Raw genomic sequence first — 18,956 nt, forward strand, 5'->3', positions numbered from 1 at the left:
AATTCTTTTATTCAATTCCCCCATCAAGTACATTATTTACCATGAATAATTATCACTGGAGAATAGCAGAGGGGAACAAGTTAATTCACTAAATCTGTGTCTCCAACTTATGGGAAAAAAAGAGCATGCACTGATCTAGAAGGGGTTTGGTGGAGGGGAGAGGGAACAGGACACTTTAAGAGGAACAGGCAGGGCCATAAGGAGTTTTAGTATGAAAGTTCATCGCAAAATCTCAAAAGCTTCTGCTCATAAATAAAAGTTTAGCATACAAACAGAATGTAAGAATTTATAGGAGTTTTTCTAAGGCCATAAGAAGTTTCCTAAAAAATTTCGTAGCAAAAGCTCAAATTAAGGCTTCTCCAGAAATAACTCCTAAATAAGTGTTGAAACAGACAAAATTTATGAATTTATGCCATTGGCCTTTGATCTTTTGACCTTAAAAACAATAGGGTTTTTTCTAACTCCATAAGAAGTTGTACGTCCTATAAAATTTCATTGCAAAAGTTCAAGGTTTCTTCAGATATAACTCAGAAACAAAAGTGTAAAAACAGATCAAATTTATAAATTTATGACATTGACCTTTTCACCTTTGACCCCCAAATCAATAGGGGTCTTCTTTGACCACAGGGAGTTGCAAAGAAAAATTTCATTGCAAAAGCTCAATTAAAGGCTTCTTGAAATATCTTGCGGAAACAAAAGTGTTACAGATGACAGAAAAACAGATGGACAGACAGACCAAAATTGAATAATTCCCACTTTCGGTGAAAATGAGGGACAACTGTATTATCAAAAACTATTATTACAGATGTACTAGGAATCCTTTGCTTTTTCTTTTCAAACTGTTAGAGCATGCTAAATATACAGAATATATCTCTGCAAAAATTATGTGACATTTGTGCAAAATATTTATTGTGTAATTCACACACACATCTGTACCTTCATCATCAGGATCAGTAGGTTCATCAAGGGAGTCAACAAAATCAGCCACAAGCCAAGAAAGAAAAAAACATCAACTTTGGATGGAAGTCAGCGAAATGACAATTTTTTTTGCGTTCTGCGATTTTTGCACTGTTGACTTCTCCTCATGATAATCAAAATAGAAAGCAATAGAATAAGCTGTTCCACCTCTACAAAAATTAATCATCTTTACAAGTCACAATGCATGCAAATGTTTATTGTTTTATTCTATCATTATAGCTTGGTGCAGGTATAAAGTGGTAAGTGTGGATTACAGAAGTGAATCTCATTTCTGCATGAACAGGATAAATCATGGCTTCACATAAAGAAATGTCTTCCTCTTTTTTTTTTCTTTAAAGATCCTGCATTGCTAAATTGTTAAACATCTCTATATTTTAAAAATCATAATGCTTTTTCTCAAGAATTCCTAACTTTTTTGGTAGTGTATCAATTTTATTGTGATATTCCGGACTCAAAAATGCATTGGATTTTAAATTCTTTACAACAGTAATTGCTGGAGTAAAAAATCTGTAGTGAATACAGTGAAGCATGTACACTAGGGTAGATAAAATATCCTTCACAATTTCACACCCTCTTATATACATGTAGATGTTTGCAGAAAAATAAGATAAGGTGTAAATTTTTCATTCTTCTGAAAAACCAATATCAAAGTAATTTTTAAGAATCTTGTTTTTACCGTACATAACAGCAAAAAGGTATGCATTAAAATTGCATTTGCCCAAGTTTCATCTATTAACCATAAAGAAAATTTATCCTTATTCCATAAATGTTCTTTCTTTAGCTTTTCTATAGTTGAATTGAAAAAATATTCAAAATAATATGTTCACAACTGTATAATACAAAGGAGAATGAAAACAATTCAATTTATAAAGTTTAAAACAAAAATCCATGAAATCTATTGTATAAAAAAAAGGTGGGTTTTTTTGCCTATAATTAATTCTAAGAACTTGGCATACTGCAATGAATTAAAATTATCAAAAAGACTATGAATTTGATTTGAATTTTTGTAAAATTTACCTAACCTTTTTGGTAAAGGGCCTTGTCTAATTTCAATAGGGAATTTAAATTTTAAAAAGTAGCCGACTAGCAAGATGAGAAATATGGATGAAAGTTTACTTTAAAATACAGACTGTTAAATTGTATGTACTATGCTTTTATAATCTGAAAATCCAGATTTTTGTGAAAAAAAACTAAAAAAATTATAGAATGGACCTATATACACGGATTATTAAGACCCAAGACATTTTTCAAAATTAAAATGAGCTTTTAGATGTGTGTTTCCTTTCATTTAATGCTAACCCAAATCTGCAATGCAAGGCCATTGCATATTTGACTATAATTTTTCCAAGCTAAAAATCATTTTCATGCAGACTTTGACTGCATGATCTGAAACGAAAAAAAAAATTAAGTTTGAAATTCAGCATCAAAAATTAGCTCCAAGATAAATTCCATCCATAAAGTCTCAAAGATTAAAAGAAGCAATTCTGTATTAAATCTGTCTAACAAGATGTATGCATCCACAACATCAATTAAAAAAGTGCTTCACAAAAAAAAGTTCTCCTGTCTTTTTCGGAGTCTGTAAAACCCACTGAACAATTACCTACATCTAATGGATTAACTGAGGTTTAGCAGAGCATATGGTTTACTTTATCTCATAGCCTTAGGAATGCCAGGAACTGGCTGCAGAACCATATGTACTGAGGGGATTAACATAAAACCATCCTGAGGGGCCACAAAGGGGGATGGAGGAATGAGGCACAATGAGGGATAGATACCTCTCCCTAAAACTACGCTCCAAACGGAATTTGAAATCAAATGTTCTAATCAAAGGGCTCTTTGCTCTTTACATAGAAAGCATGATGGCTATACATATTTCTTGAGCTCTGTTTAAATTTAGATCTTCCAATCTCTTCTGGTTTCAAGTAGCAGTGTCTGCCAAGTTTGATTTATCTTGTCTTGAGGCCCCAAGACAGGAAAACCTGAATCCCAGATAGGAAATGTTGCAAGCAATCATTATCTGAATTTATCATATACTGCTATGACCTGACATTGATAAGACTGGGAGATAATTTCTCCATTCCTCCCATTACGTAGGGGAGGGACACACAACACAGAGTCTGTCCCCCCTAGGGGGTCCCTATCTTCTGACGGGGAGACACGTGGAGTAAGTGTTGCCGATTATCTATGTACACTGTTGATGTTCCATCTGCCAATGGCTGCGCATGACCAAATATGCTGACAGCTTTCCCATGGCCCTGCCTGCCTTATAAGTTATCCACACCAGCAGAAAGGGCAATCCTTACGAAACTCAAAACTGCCAATCTCAAAGAATTTTCTAAGTAGTTTTAATCTAATAGTCAATTGTCTATAGAAGATTTGGTAGATATGAATATTTATAAAGCAAAACGTAATCATACATATATCATATAAATTTCCCCCAAAACACTGGTGTCTGGCTATCTACCATTAGAAACATTATATCCTTGAGCAAAGTCTAAGAAGTCTAGGAATTGCTTTTCCAGTAAGCGATGTAATTCATTTTATATACTACGAAGAAGTTGCAGTAAAAGGACACGACATTTGTGAGCAGGTATACTGACATTTTTACAAATAATACCCTCCTCCTCTTGGTAAAACTATCAGGGTTACACAGACATTGACCCCTGACCCCCTGACCTTAGGCAGGTAATGGAGAAAGAGAGGCACATCTCAAGGGGGGTAGCCTAGGAAAACCAACATTCCGTTCTGATCAACAATGAAACACAGCACAGACAGTGTACATCTTTAGGCATACACAAACTGTGAGAGCATTTCAACACGGGGCTGGTGTATAAATTCCCTTCTCTCACATACACCAATGGCACATGGCTGACTTTGCCAAATATATCTCCCCCTATACCTGCTCTCAGGTAGGACAATCACATGGCTTTTGGTGTTCCTTGTGCTCAGTCCTCAGTCGATGGCCATGGCTTCAGGATTACATCACAGTTATAAGGGACTTGCACTATGTTCCTGATATCATTTTTGTCTTAACAATATCACTATTATCTTTTATGTTTTCATATCGATGTGGATATTATTGAGTTATAGCAGAAAATGTAAGTCGATTTGCTGAATTTTTTTAGTTTGCTGTGTGCATTGATTGATTTTTATTTATGTCTACAATATTTCCTCAGAATAAAAGATTTTTTTTTTGTTTTGAATAAAAATTTGCATGAAATATTAATGATGATAAATTTATTCCTCAATATCAGATTCCTCTCCAAAATTCATATAAATTTTTAACAAAATATACATAAAATTTGAATCATAGAATTCATATAAATTTTGGACCCCCTGCATGCATTTTGATTGTTGTATCAAGTACGTAAGATTACTAGCCAAAAAAAAAAGTTTGTTTTTCTTTAATTGTTGCATCTTACAACTGGTTGAAGGGCGCACCGTATTGAATGTTTTTGCTCCTGATTGCAGTGTTATCTCCCCTTGTTATTATAATATGAAGTCTTTCCCTTATTTCCCTTTTACCCCCTCCACAAACCAGCTACTGCAATAAACGAGCAGCTGAGACGTTAGTTGCTATTCTGTAGTTGGTTGAGATTGGGCCAAATACGTTCAGCCAGTTAAATTTGGTCCCCTTCAACCAGCTGTAGTTGGCACTGTTACCGACCAATCGTATTGTCAGCATGGTCATGCCTTCCAATTTTCATTTTTTACTTTCATTTTAATATATTATTTTAATAGCTGTTTTAATTTGTGCTTCGTCAGCTGACTGCTAGATTTCTGTAGGTGTAATCATGTAAAATACCAGTGATGGTAGGGGGTTGTTTACGTTGTGTGCTTTGCATGTTATGTTTTCCAGTGCCATAGACGTACAAATGTTACTAAATATAGAATTTTTGTTGAAGATCAAATATGTCTTGGTAGCTATAGGGGAACCAAATACTGCATTTTTCTGGTTTCACCCAATCTCCAAAGAATCTGCTGATTTGAGCAGGCTGATTTACCAGAAACATGTTTCTTTCAAAATTTTACCATTTCTAAGACAGTTCCAATAGTTAACACTGTGGAAAAAAGTAAAGCCTGATGACATATTTTACAAATACAAGTTCTTGAGTATTCTTTGGTAACATTTTGTGTGAGATATCATTGCAAATTTCATTAATTGTCAACAATTTATTTTTTCTTGCCAGTCTGAATAATAATTATAATACCACTATAAATGTCTGTCTTATTGTGTAAGTCAGCCTTCAGTGTTTTATTCCTCTATCTATTTTGCTGGGAATTCAAAAATGGAAGTTGAAAGGTTAATTCCACATAAATATCCATTATGCATCAAAAACAAAAATATGACAACCATTGTACAATGAACTATGGGTGGGGGGGGGAGCAAAGATTGTATACTCTGAATATAATACTGATTTGTGAAATTACATGCTAACAATTTTCATTGCAAAACCTTCCTAACAAAACACTGTGTAAAAGGAAATATAAACATTTTTATCCTTCTCTATTTCAGATTTATACTCGAGAAGCTTCAGCATATTCAGAAGTACATGATTTCCTAGTTACACTTTGAGTACTGGCTATTCCACTTAAAATGATATATGCAGTCCAAAAGACCCATATTTCTGATATAAATACACCATGTACAGGAGATCTTGGGGTCCCCTTCTCCTTAGTGTCCATTTTAAACCCCCTTTTAATGTTCATGTTACGTAAACACCCCCACCCCCTTCTTCAATTTGTTTTCAGCACTTTTTTTCCAATATCCCTTTCATTAAAACATCCCTATACCCTAATTACTCACAGACAAATCCACCATTAGCCTTGCAATGAAATGTCTCAGTATGTTAGCCGTTGACATTCCAGACCTGATTACTTTACTGTTACCCCCAATACATGGCAGGATAATGCCTTACAGCTGGGGGACAACATGCTTTTCTGCCATACTGCCCTGCCCCTGCTAGCACCTGGGAGGATAACAGCTGGAGATCAGAGTGCAGGAATGCTAAACAATCATCCAAGGAGGGGGGCTTAAGTCAGGCCAGATGGAAGATAATATGTGGTTTACATCAGCATTTTAGACAATAGTTTCCCTTAGAGACAGAGCAAAGTTTCCTTGTTTCTTTTGCTTTCTCTTTTGAAATATGATTAATAATCCTTATATCTATTCAAGTGTTTGATTATCGCCAAAGTGTTCTAAAAACCTTTCAACCCTAAAGTTGACAAGTATTTACAGGGAATTTCATTTTCAAATTTTGAACTACATGAACTATTAGTACATTTCTTTGAAATATTTTTTCTAAATTAAAAAGGCTAACTTAAATTCAATTTGTCAAAAAATTGTGCAAAACTTTACAATTTAAATCCTTCTAATCTCAGCTTACAATTTTAGAAAAGTCTTCTGAATTTGAGAAAGTCTTAAGAGGAACTATTTGTCTGGCCTTTGGAAGGCCTCTCTCCCTCTCCTTGTCTCTCATCACATAAACAAAGCTAAGGAATCCTCGCTCTACATATTCTTTCTAAGACTCATGCTACACAAGACAATGTTTTACTGAATTCCAGACAAATCTCTAGTGTTACATCAAACTGAAGGCACAGAGAACAGACATCTTAAATCAACCAGGAAATATAGGGCTAGGAAGAGAAAATTGAAAAAAAAAATCTACATCTTTATGGCGACATATTTTTTCATTGTCTATTGTATGGCTTCCCATTTGATTATCAAGGAATGCACTTACATAACGCAAACAAACAATAATAAAAATTGCAATGTAGCTGATTTAGAAATTCCAATTACTTTTAAATCTAGATTTCTTTAAATTTATTGGTGATTATCTTCACTGGCAGTTGATTATTTAAATTGCTGGAGATCTTGATAAAAAAATTTCAGTCATAAAGAAACAGTAATCAGTGTAGCTGTCATCACCTTCCTTCTGTATCTCAATGTCACCTTATTACATAACACTGCACTGTTATATAAACTGAGATATTACATAGAGAACACTGAATCTAATGGGGGTAAAGTCAGAAAAGGGGGAAAATGGCTAGAGGGGAGGGGGAATTACAAAGTTAGAGAGGTATTTTCAGCTGTTTCAATACCCATAGCAATAAAATATTAAATAAATGTACAAATCAAGTAGCACTTTTAGCTACCGTGTCTCAAAAACCTTGATTTGGTACAACTAATAAACAAAATCCTAGATGTAAACCTCAAAAATTAACAAGAAATGCATGCTTGTGCAGCACTGCAAAACTCACAGAATCAAAGAACATACTACATTACATGTTTTCATTCCAAATCAAAGAAACAACAGATTGTGTAAATCCTTACATCATAGACTTGTTGAACATAATACAAGAGGTTTAACACCCTATAGAAGACATAAAACAAGCAAACAGCAGGGCATGATCATACAACTCATAACAGCCTTAACACCTCCCTTGATCCGCCACCAAAGATCATTAAAGCAACATGATCCCCCAACATCTGTGAGGAATAAAAAAGGAGATGCATCCTCCCACCACATGGGAAAACAAGACTGTGTGTACACAGCTTCCAGAGATAATGCTCATTAGTGTGCCAGCTCAGTGACCCCAGAATGAGGTCACCAAGGGGGAAATTCCGGGATATATTATTTGTGGGATTTGGGTAAGATGATTTGCTACGCACAATCTGCAATAAAATATACTGTCACAACACCAAATGCTTTTCGTCATGCCAGAGATGATAGGAAGAATAATCTTTTGAACATCAGCCAGATAGTAGCATGCAAGAATTACACATACAAATGTACTTGAAGACCTACAAAAATACTTTAAACCAAGGAAAAAGAAGTGGTAAAATGATTAAACTTTTGAAATAGAGACGTTTTCGATATGTTCTTTTTAGAAAAAAAATTATCAGGTCCGATTTTATTTTAGAAAAAAATTTATTGACCCATTAGAGTTTTAAAATTTATTCTTTATAATTCTTAATCATATCTCTGTTGAAATGATAAATGTTAAAAACCATAGATTTTACTGCCAAAAAACACCCAGTACATGTCTCTATATTTCATTTGAAATTAAAAGTAATTTTAGTGCAGGTTCATGACCTTTTCACCACTGAAACAGTTAAATGTGTACTTTTAATAGATTCATAAAAGATACATTAAATTTCATCCTATGCAGCTGCCATTCTTTTCAAATATTTGAATGATAAAATTAAAAGTGCATATTCATGTCAAGAAGTTGTGGATTCATTAAATGAGATTAAATACAGATTATATTCTCTTTAAAAGTTTAAATTCAGCCAGTCTCTGTAAATCTTTTTCATGTTGCAAAATTTAAAGATGGAAATATTTGTTGTGTTTTTTTTTTGTTTCAGATTCAGATGTGGGAAAATAATGGATCTGGATAAAATAGGGTTCAAAATAATAAACCAAAACATATATTATAGAGTTGTACCTAATTTAAGGATTTCTGATAATTAGTGTTTGTTAAAATCTCATTTCAACAAATAATTTTGCATCTCTCTGAAAAGAAAGACAATCCGAATGCAGAATCCTACTATATTAAAAGAAAGACAACTCTTTCAATCACACGATCCATCATGCAGTGTTTGTTTTGTTTCTTAATTTTCATTTCTTCAAAATTTCTTTATACACTGAAATTTATATTTTAGCCAAACGTCTGTTTCCAGTCTGGACTAAAAAGACATATTTCAATCCATACAACTTCTATCACATTCTAAGTTTACATAAATTTGTTTAATATAGAATACTTCCATAATTTATTCTTTGACACGATTACATTTACGTCATGTTTACTGAAAATTTTAAAACTCATTTTCCTTTTATGAGTGCATGTTCAAACATTTACTTTAGCTCCATTTTTAACAACATTGCATCAAACAACAACACTGCAATCTTTCACACCAAGCCTGAAAACTTCACGACACGCAGACACCTACCTGGGGTTGCCTCGGAGAGCAGCATGGTGTAGCGAGTTGAAGCCATTGTTGTTAGTTATTGTCAGGTCAGCATGATGTTCTAGTAGCAGGGAAATCATGTCGTCTCGTTTCTTGCTGATGGCGTCGTGGAGTGGGGAGTCCCCTTCTGAATCCTTAATACACGTTCAATAAGTATTTAACTAATCAACAAAAACTGGTTTCAAATATGAATGTAAACTTGTATGTAAACAAAGCATTAAAAATTACAAATTCTGAAACAGTTGACCTTTAGTATCCAGAATTTATGTCATATATCATTGAAATCCACAGTAATGTCAAATGTTGGAGAAATTCTTATTAACTTTCAAATGTCAAGGAAATTACAGAAAAGTTTCGAACATCAGAGAAATTTCAAAGTATTCTACCATCTTCACCACATTATGTTTTTTTCATGGATTCATCTCTGACATCTTAAAAATTAAAATTTCTATAATCCTATTGAACTCAGGATATCAAGTTGTCATTGTCATTAATATTTTTCAGGCAAATAAGTTACATGTTTGCATATTTTTTTTTCTCTGAAACATATGAAACATGTAGGCATTTTATAAAACAGTTGCAACATATGAAATGATAATTTTCCCCCATAAAATTTTAACTAAATGGCCCAATTTCCATAAAATATTAGCTCTATATCAAATATACAAACTACTGTACAACCAGACCACTTTCTACCTGCAGACTTGGGTGACATCCCAATTCCAGGAGAGTCTTGACCACTCCAATGTGACCTTTGTTGACCCCTATGTGAAGGGGAGTCTGTCTACGTTTGTTGCGGGCGTTGAGGTCAGCACCACCACGCTGCAGCTGCTCAATCACGTTGGGCTCATCACCAAATGCAGCATGATGCACAGCCCGGTCTCCATCTTTGTCCTGCAGGGTTGAAGTTTTATTATAAATCTGGCATCTTTTTTCTGATTATGAATTGCAATGAATAGACTTGGCAATAAATATCTTATTAATCTATGGCAGACATAATATTCAATTATCATTCCAGTGAATGCCATATTTCTCTCACTGGCATAAAAAATAAACATGTGTACAATAGCTTTTAATATCAATTCTCTGTAATTATCAAAATTGGTTGGCCACGCATAGAAAAACATTTTGATTTTTTTATAATAATTTTAAACAGCTATGTCATTAATTGTAAAATCTAAAGTGGGTTTATGAAATAGACCCTTGGTTGCCATAGAAACGGGGTGCAAAATTCTCAATTTCGTTAATTTTGAAAAACGTGTACTTATCAAGAAAAACTGTGTCCAGAAATGAAAAGGGATAACTTAATATGTTTTCATTATTTAAATTTAATACTACAGATTAAAGTAATTATATCTGTAGTTTTAATTTAATCTCTCAATAGTAAATGGCCATTTTACATATTATAACATATCAGATATGTGATTGGTTTAGTGGAGTTTTTGGAGGCTTAAAACAAAAAAGGCACACTGATTACAAATTTAGTAATAATTAATTATGAAAGGCTGATATTTGATTATATCAAAATATGTAAAATATTGGTGGGAGACTCAAAGATGTAAAAGGAATTCAAAGGTAAAGATTACTTTTTTCCACATTTTGAAGCATTTTTTGCTTCCTAATTACTTCCCTTGAACTACTCTCTAACGTTTGGAGGTACAATGTGTATTTAGTAAACACAATCGGCAATCCTCGGCTGACTCCGCTACGCTCCATTCAGTTATGTGCGAGGTACGAGTCATCCGAGGAAATCCGAGTGTAGTAAACAGCAATGCACATTTTCTGGCGAAATACCTCATCAAAGTTTTACAGTCTGGAAGAAGAAAAGAAGGCTAGACATCCTAAACAATGAAGACAGAAGGTAAATTTATGTATATACTGAGCATTACAAAAATATCAAGATTAACAAATGCATATTTTCTTAATTTTATTTGCCTTACAATACACAGTTGTTTTACCGGTAGTGGTCAGTGGTCCTTATCAAATCAAGCAAAGTATACCTTTTGACAGTTTGACTTTCTGACCAATGAATTAATTATTTTAATTAATAAAAAGGAATTTGAAGCATATAAACATCGCTTCCTGATACAGCTGAACCCCCCCCCCAACCCCCAACCCCCCCCAACCCCCCCGAAATATAAATGTCTATATATAGAGATTGTATAAAATCTGTGCCATTCAGTAGGTTTACTTTTTATGATGTGCTGAGAGAGACTTTTAAGTGAACATTATTTATCTTTATAATATATATTTCCACTTCTGTCAGTTTTCATTCATTGTTTTATCCTACTATTTCAATTCTTTATTGGCATTAGGCACATATTTTACAGAATTGTGTTGTTAAAATATTTAACTAGAGCAAGTTTGTTTCTATCAAAAAAAGTGCATCAAACGTTTATAATGTGTAAGCACAAGCATAAAGTAGCTAAGTTTTTTAAATAGTATTCTATATATCAGCAAAATATGGTCATGTGATGTTCATAAGCAGAAAACTGCATGTTTGTTTTGATGTCATTGTTTTATTTAATAGCTTCTATCTTTTAAACTTTAAATTTATTATATATATCCAAAACTGTACTATATGTATTGACAAAAATGAAAATAGATCTAGGTTAAGAATGCACTGGAAATATTGAGTTATTTTTGTTTATATAGACTCTTTCATTCGTCTGTGAAGTACCGGTACTGTATTATCTATAGTTCAATTTTGTGTGAATAATAATAATCTTTTCAAATAGCAAACAGTTAACAAATATATATGTACACTTGTACATATGTATTAGTGTTAAAACTTAAAATTTAACTAGAGGTACCAGCCAGACCTGCCAAGTGACCCGCATTCGGTGGGTCACACCCGCAAAATTGACCTCTCACCCCCCACTCATATTGACCCGCGGCGTGTCATTGTTTTCACCCGCAAAATCGATCATCCCAATTTTTTGACCCAATATTAATTAAGCATGTTTGTCTCGTCTCAACAAGAAAGATCTGAAAATTCATCCTAAAATTTCCGATTTGTGTTTTATAAATCAGGATATGAACATCTTGTTTATTCAATGCACACAGATTAGTATCTTTGTTTGCCGAGGTGTTAAAAAAACTGTTAATTAAGCACAGGAAATCACTTCACGCTTGATCTCAGACTGACACAGCTGTACAGGTTATATGCCTGGAGCATTTAGGGGATTATACGTAACCATTTGAAGGGGTATATGCATGGTGAACCACATAGATTTAGAGGTTAATTAAATATCATTTTATTAAAAACAGAAATTAATTAATTAAATACAATGATATGATAAACATTGGGATCGTTTTTTAAAAACGAAAGTAAAAAAACGAAACTACAAAGCATAACTGATAACAGCTGATTTTATCAGCTCTCGTATATTGAAATTATTGTTAAGAGTAGTGGTTAAAAGAAAATGATATTAATTAAGATAAAGCAAAAGAGTCTAAAGTGAAGTATATTGAATTTCTCCCCCCCCCCCCCTCCCAAAATGTAGTATTGTACGTTGTGTTTCTTTGTTAAATGGCTATGACAAGGGAATACCCACTTGTCAGTCACATCATGACTCTAACGATTTTAAGTTTTTGTTTGGGGTGTTAGGTATCCTTCATAATTTATTTTGTAGTATTTGATTCATTTAATTTTTTTTTGTGTGTGTTTTAAAATTAATAATAGGAAATTAGATGGCACATATTTCTTACCACCACCCCCTGCAGCAGCAATTTTTCAATATCAATCTTTCAATGTAATGTCTAATTACAATTTTCTGATTGTGTAATATGTTGAAAATTAATCATTGTAGAATCTAACAAATGTTTCCCAGAAACTTTTTAAATTTTTAAAACTTTGCAAAAATTCTATTGAACTAAAAGTATCTGAATCTTACTATCAATCTGAAAGTGTTCTTATACAAGCAATTTTAAGTAACCTGTCCTAAGTAAAAATTAAGTCTGCAATAAAATATAACATATACATGCATGTGTTTGACTGTTTGCATTGATGCCTAAAAATTAGGGAGCATTTTGTTACTCAAACCTCAACAAAAATGTCGCCGCGCGCTGTGACCCAACATTTCAATTCTGAATGTTGGGTCATGACCCCCCACAGCATCAATTTTGGTTGGCAGGTCTGAATAAACAAGATGTTCATATCCTGATTTTTAAAACACAAATCGGAAATTTTAGGATGAATTTTCAGATCTTTCTTGTTGAGACGAGACAAACATGCTTAATTAATATTGGGTCAAAAAATTGGGATGATCGATTTTGCGGGTGAAAACAATGACACGCCGCGGGTCAATATGAGTGGGGGGTGAGAGGTCAATTTTGCGGGTGTGACCCACCGAATGCGGGTCACTTGGCAGGTCTGGGTACTGTGAGCAATGAGCTCACTAAATGATACCCCCTGCCTCCCATATGGTTATAACTGATAACAAATCCATGTTTTACTGTGGCCGGGAAACCCAAAATATGTGTCGAATCAAAAAGTAAGATAGGAGGTGCACAATGGCAATATGTAATAAAGATTTTGTGAAAGGTTAATTAAATTTCACCCATTGCAGTGGTATAAGAGGAGTTGCGGATAATAAGAGATGGGTACCCTAAAGCGTAACAGACAGACGGACGTACAGACAGATGGACGTACAGCTAGACGGACATACCGATTACAGTATACCCTACCACTTTTCAAGCGGAGGGTATAATAAAACTATATACATGTACATGTAGAATATTCACCTCTGATTTATAATAATATTTGTGTTATACACAATGACCATGTTTTATAATATTCTAAACAAATTATTTGATACTCAGGCAAATATTCACTACTGGTAAGATGATCACACACATGAACATGTGTGTGTATGAATGAAATTAATTTTCCTTTTGATCATGTTCCTAGGAAAATAATTATTTTCATCATTTTTTCATCAAAGGATTTACCATATAAGATGAATAAAGAAAAAGTAAGACCAGTAAACCAAAACAGGACCAAATAGGCCATGACTGAAGTTCAAGTGCATTCTGCAAGAAAGTGGACAGCCTAGATTTTGTTCTTTTCAAGGTAACCATTCTTAAAATATGAAAGTAAATTAAGGACAGATGATACAAACAAAAAATGGATGCCTGGATTGGTATATATTTTTTGGCATAATTTAATTGCAAATTAATGATGCTATTAATAAATTTCTAGAATATTAAGAAATTGTAAACCTTCTGTGATGTTCAAAAGTCTGCCCTCTTGAAACTAACCTTATTAATCTATACAAATATTTTTCACTTCAAATTCCATTTTTATGCAAATATGAATGAAAAATTAAAAAGTACTTGAAGAAAGTTATTAATTTTACTGATTTAAACATGACCCCATTTGTTATTTTCAAATTCTTTGACAAAAGTTTGTTTGTATCATCTGTCCTTTAATTGTTAAAAAATATTTCAGTTTTATATCTAAATTTAAACCTTGCTATTTCTTTTTTTTAAACAAAATTTAATACCTGTCCAGTAACAGAAGAATTATTATACTAGATAACTAGAATAAAGAAAACAACTTTCTAAAGGATTACATACACATTTATTAGCTTGAAATCAGTGTATATTGGAAAGTGCAGGAATTATTTACCATTGCAGGTTGAGAAGGGATGCCATATTTTAGGTTTGAAACCAGGCAAGTGAAAGCTGAATTCCAACCGACTTCAACATGCTTGTACCCACCGTCTTCAAGATATCAGTGTTTGAGATGTCAAAGTTCAAATATAATAGGAACATGTTTATCATATTATGTGATGGCATCCTCAAATCTTATGCTGTATAACAATATGTTTTAGAACTTATCATGCTTTATCCTGTACCTTGCCAAAAAAACTCAACTCAGCATAATTCTCATTAACGAATTATCAGTGTTACTTGCGTATGTCAATGTAGGTCATTACTGGTACATGCCTGACCAACAAAAACTCTAAAATTGAAAAATCAGAGACAAGATTTTCAGAGCAGCAGAAACAGTAGAATTTGTCACGTAAATCTAATGATATGTACTGTAGATGAGAATACATGTACTCTAGATGTTGCATATATAAAAAAATTAAAAAAGCGAAAAGTTCTTGTTTTCAGAATTTATATTTACATGTGAAAAAAAAGAAAAGGAGATTGATATAGTTGGTGTGATGAGATGTTGGCAGGATCCTAGTAAAATGAAAGGAAGAACTTCCTTAAAATGATACTTGTGGGGGACAGTGTCTCATGGGGGGGGGGGGGGGGGCATTGTTTCAACTTCAACTGACTTTACAGAATACAAAAGATCCATTGCAAACCTACTTATTAATTATATGCCAAACACTATGTTTAAAGTTTTCCATTGTTGGATATTTATGTTTAAATCCAAGATAACTTACCCAAGAGGATGTGATTTCTTTTTAAACCAATGTAATTTTTCTCAGGTTTAGAGCCGTGTTTCATAAGTTTTAAAAGAAAAAATCAGAAGGGGGGGGGGGGGTTAAATTTTTGACTTCATTCAAAGTATATGTGGTTTGCAGTTGCCCATGAATTTAATAAATAATTATACAAAGTAAGAATTTTTCAAGTTTGACCAAATCTTGAAAAAGTAAAAGCCACAAGGTTTTGCAATTATTTGACATAGCATTACAAAATGCATTATATTTTTGCAACATCATAAAGATGCAAATTTAAGATGCCAAAAAATTTAGTTCACATTCACATTTAACTCATTACACAGGTTTTATAAAAGAGTAAATAAGTGTAGTTTTGGGAATATTGTTACGTTAAACACAGCCATTTTGGTTAAAAATCTGGTATTCCTGTCTCCATGGTAACAAATCTCGCATTCCTGTTTCCATATTAATAGAGAATGGATAGGGGAAATTTTATTTCATATTAGTTTCAATCTAAGGGGATAGTTTCAGGAAACTTGAAACATGCCCTGGTTAGTCTACATGTACTTCAAAATTGTCAATTTTACGGAAGGGGGGGGGGGCATTTTGTGCAGGTGTTCACAGTTCTCTTATCTAAGGACATATTTACATGTATTAATGCTCTTGGAAATGGGATGTGAATATTTTTACATGACATTTCTCCGATAGATATGGACTAATTTTACTGTAAATGTCATCAAAACAGGTAGAAAGGAACATTTCTTTTCTATATGAACCTAATGAAATGTGCATATGTTCCTTGAAATACAGAAATTTTGCAGATTTGGGGTTATTTTTCATCAGCTTTTTAAAAAAAAATACTTAAGTGTCCCATAAATATTTTAATGTGTTTAAACTAACTTATGTACCATCTATACAATGCACTGTTTCCTGAATTTCAAATCAGTGTGCAAAGTATTAAAAAATCGCTTTGAAAAAGGGTCTAAAATGGTAATTTTCTCAATTTGGCAAAATGCCAAAATCCCCAAAGCAAAGCGTTTTTAAGCCATTATGCAGAATTACAGTTTTAAAAAAATTATGTTGTTATACTAGAGAGGAATAATAGTAGTTTTGAAACAAAAGTAGAAATTCCCATTCTCTTGTTTCTTTTAAGCTCATTTTTATTCAGTAAAACCTACAAAATCACGTTTTTTGGTCAAATTTTAGGAAGAATTTCAGGGGAAACAATAAGTGCCGTTACCATGGCAACGAGACATTTTTTGAAATAAAAAAATATAAAACCATTAATGATGTGACAATGTGAGTACACACAAAAAGTTTCATAGAAATTGAAAATGTAACGTGGCCAAGCATTATTGACATTGTTTGATAATTACAGAGAATTGATATTAAAAACTGCACATGCCATTTCTTATTTAATAAAAAAAATTAAATAATGGCCTTTGCTTTCATTTGGAATTTAGACAATTGAAATAACAGCTCTGTTAACTTAATACTGTAAAACTCGTTTAGTACGAAACACAGATATTGCGAATTCATGGATATAGCCAGTTATCTTGGATCCCCAGATATATCAATTTAATAAATTTCAAATATGGATATAACGAACTATTGATATAGCGAATTGATTTCGCAGGTCCCAGAGACTTCGTTATAACCGAGTTTTACTGTACTTTCAAAGACAACATCATAAAGTATTAAATGTACAATCACCAAAATAGGCTTGAAATAAAAATTATGTACCTCAATTTCGAAATCCACATCATGTTTAATAAGGATCTTGATGACATCAGTGTGTCCATTCTGTGATGCAGCCTGCAGCGCTGTATGTCCAGCAAACATACCATTAGCCTAGAGAAGAAAAAAAACAAACATTAATGTCTTAATGCACTAAAAAAGTCAATATCATTATATACATGAATATATGTAATATTTTCAGTGAGAATATTTATGGAAGGTGCATGTCCTGAAAGACAAATGTGATTCCTATTTATTACCATCTGTAAGATGTTATAATTCCATACAGCTAAAATTTCACAATTTCTTACAAAGGAACAATGATTTATAACTAAGGTTTAATTTTATGCACTAGGAATGCGACCTCTGACAGATATTTTTTTTTTTAATTAAGGGATGTCATCAAATAAAATACTGTATACAGGGTTATTTTCACGGTTACCATTTTCACCCCCTGTTATTTTGCCCTTTCGAACAATTTTGCCTCCTTTTAATTTGACCCGTTACAGTTCTGTTTAAGAAATTATGCAGTATTCTTTGAATTTGCCCCATTTTAAATTTACCCAATTATGAAAGGGGTGAAAACAAGAGGCCCATGGGCCACATCGCTCACCTGAGCACTAAGGGTAGGAAAAAGTAGAAGATGGCTTTTTAATAGAAAGTTTAAATCCAAAAGTAGTCCCATGACCAATCATGGATTTGCTATTTTTTAAGAAAATTATTTTTAAAGAATTTTCCTATATATATCTTTAAAAACTTTGGTCGGCCATTTTGGCCCCGCCCTACCCCCGGGGGTCATGATTTAATAAAATCTGAATCTACACTACCTGAGCATGCTTCCATAAAATATGATGAATTATGGCTTTGTCATTCTTGAGAAGAAGATTTTAAAAGAATTTTCCTATATATTTCTATGTTAAATTTTGGTCGGCCATTTTGGCCCCGCCCTACCCCCGGGGGTCATGATTTGAACAAATTTGAATCTACACTACCTGAACATGCTTCCATATAAATATGATGAATTATGGCTCTGTCATTCTTGAGAAGAAGATTTTTAAAGAATTTTCCTATATATTTCTATGTAAAACTTTGGTCGGCCATTTTGGCCCCGCCCTACCCCCGGGGGTCATGATTTGAACAAATTTGAATCTTCACTACCTGAGCATGCTTCCATATAAATATGATGAATTATGACTTTGTCATTCTTGAGAAGAAGATTTTTAAAGATTTTTCCTATACATTTCTATGTAAAACTTTGGTCGGCCATTTTGGCCCCGCCCTACCCCCGGGGGTCATGATTTGAACAAACTTGAATCTACACTACCTGAACATGCTTCCATATAAATATGATGAATTATGGCTCTGTCATTCCTGAGAAGAAGATTTTTAAAGAATTTTCCTATATATTTCTATGTTAAAATTTGGTCGGCCATTTTGGCCCCGCCCTACCCCCGGGGGTCATGATTTGAACAAACTTGAATCTACACTACCTGAACATGCTTCCATATAAATATGATGAATTATGGCTCTGTCATTCTTGAGAAGAAGATTTTTAAAGAATTTTCCTATATATTTCTATGTAAAACTTTGGTCGGCCATTTTGGCCCCGCCCTACCCCCGGGGGTCATGATTTGAACAAACTTGAATCTACACTACCTGAACATGCTTCCATATAAATATGATGAATTATGGCTCTGTCATTCTTGAGAAGAAGATTTTTAAAGATTTTTCCTATACATTTCTATGTAAAACTTTGGTCGGCCATTTTGGCCCCGCCCTACCCCCGGGGGTCATGATTTGAACAAACTTGAATCTACACTACCTGAACATGCTTCCATATAAATATGATGAATTATGGCTTTGTCATT

At 33.2% G+C, this 18,956-nt stretch overlaps 1 protein-coding gene and 1 long non-coding RNA gene across 2 annotated transcripts in view; one reads left to right on the forward strand and one right to left on the reverse strand.

The window, feature by feature from the left end:
- Positions 1-18,956, reverse strand: part of LOC134249528 (E3 ubiquitin-protein ligase MIB1-like) — a 46,058-nt gene that overhangs the window by 16,394 nt on the left and 10,708 nt on the right. Inside the window, exons 10-12 of the mRNA XM_062731864.1 lie at positions 17,095-17,202; positions 9,647-9,844; positions 8,933-9,084 (exon numbers count right to left, since the gene is read on the reverse strand). Coding sequence (XP_062587848.1) covers positions 8,933-9,084; positions 9,647-9,844; positions 17,095-17,202 — 458 coding nt within the window. The remainder of the gene's footprint in view (positions 1-8,932; positions 9,085-9,646; positions 9,845-17,094; positions 17,203-18,956) is intronic.
- Positions 10,714-14,672, forward strand: LOC134249535 (uncharacterized). Its single transcript, XR_009988305.1, has 3 exons — positions 10,714-10,811; positions 13,897-14,024; positions 14,591-14,672. It is a non-coding gene; the product is annotated as an uncharacterized LOC134249535 (long non-coding RNA).

This window comes from Saccostrea cucullata, unplaced genomic scaffold (genome assembly GCF_032062105.1).
Source record: "Saccostrea cucullata isolate Sc308-1 unplaced genomic scaffold, CSIRO_AGI_Scuc_v1 ctg1054, whole genome shotgun sequence".
Lineage (NCBI taxonomy): Eukaryota > Metazoa > Mollusca > Bivalvia > Ostreida > Ostreidae > Saccostrea > Saccostrea cuccullata.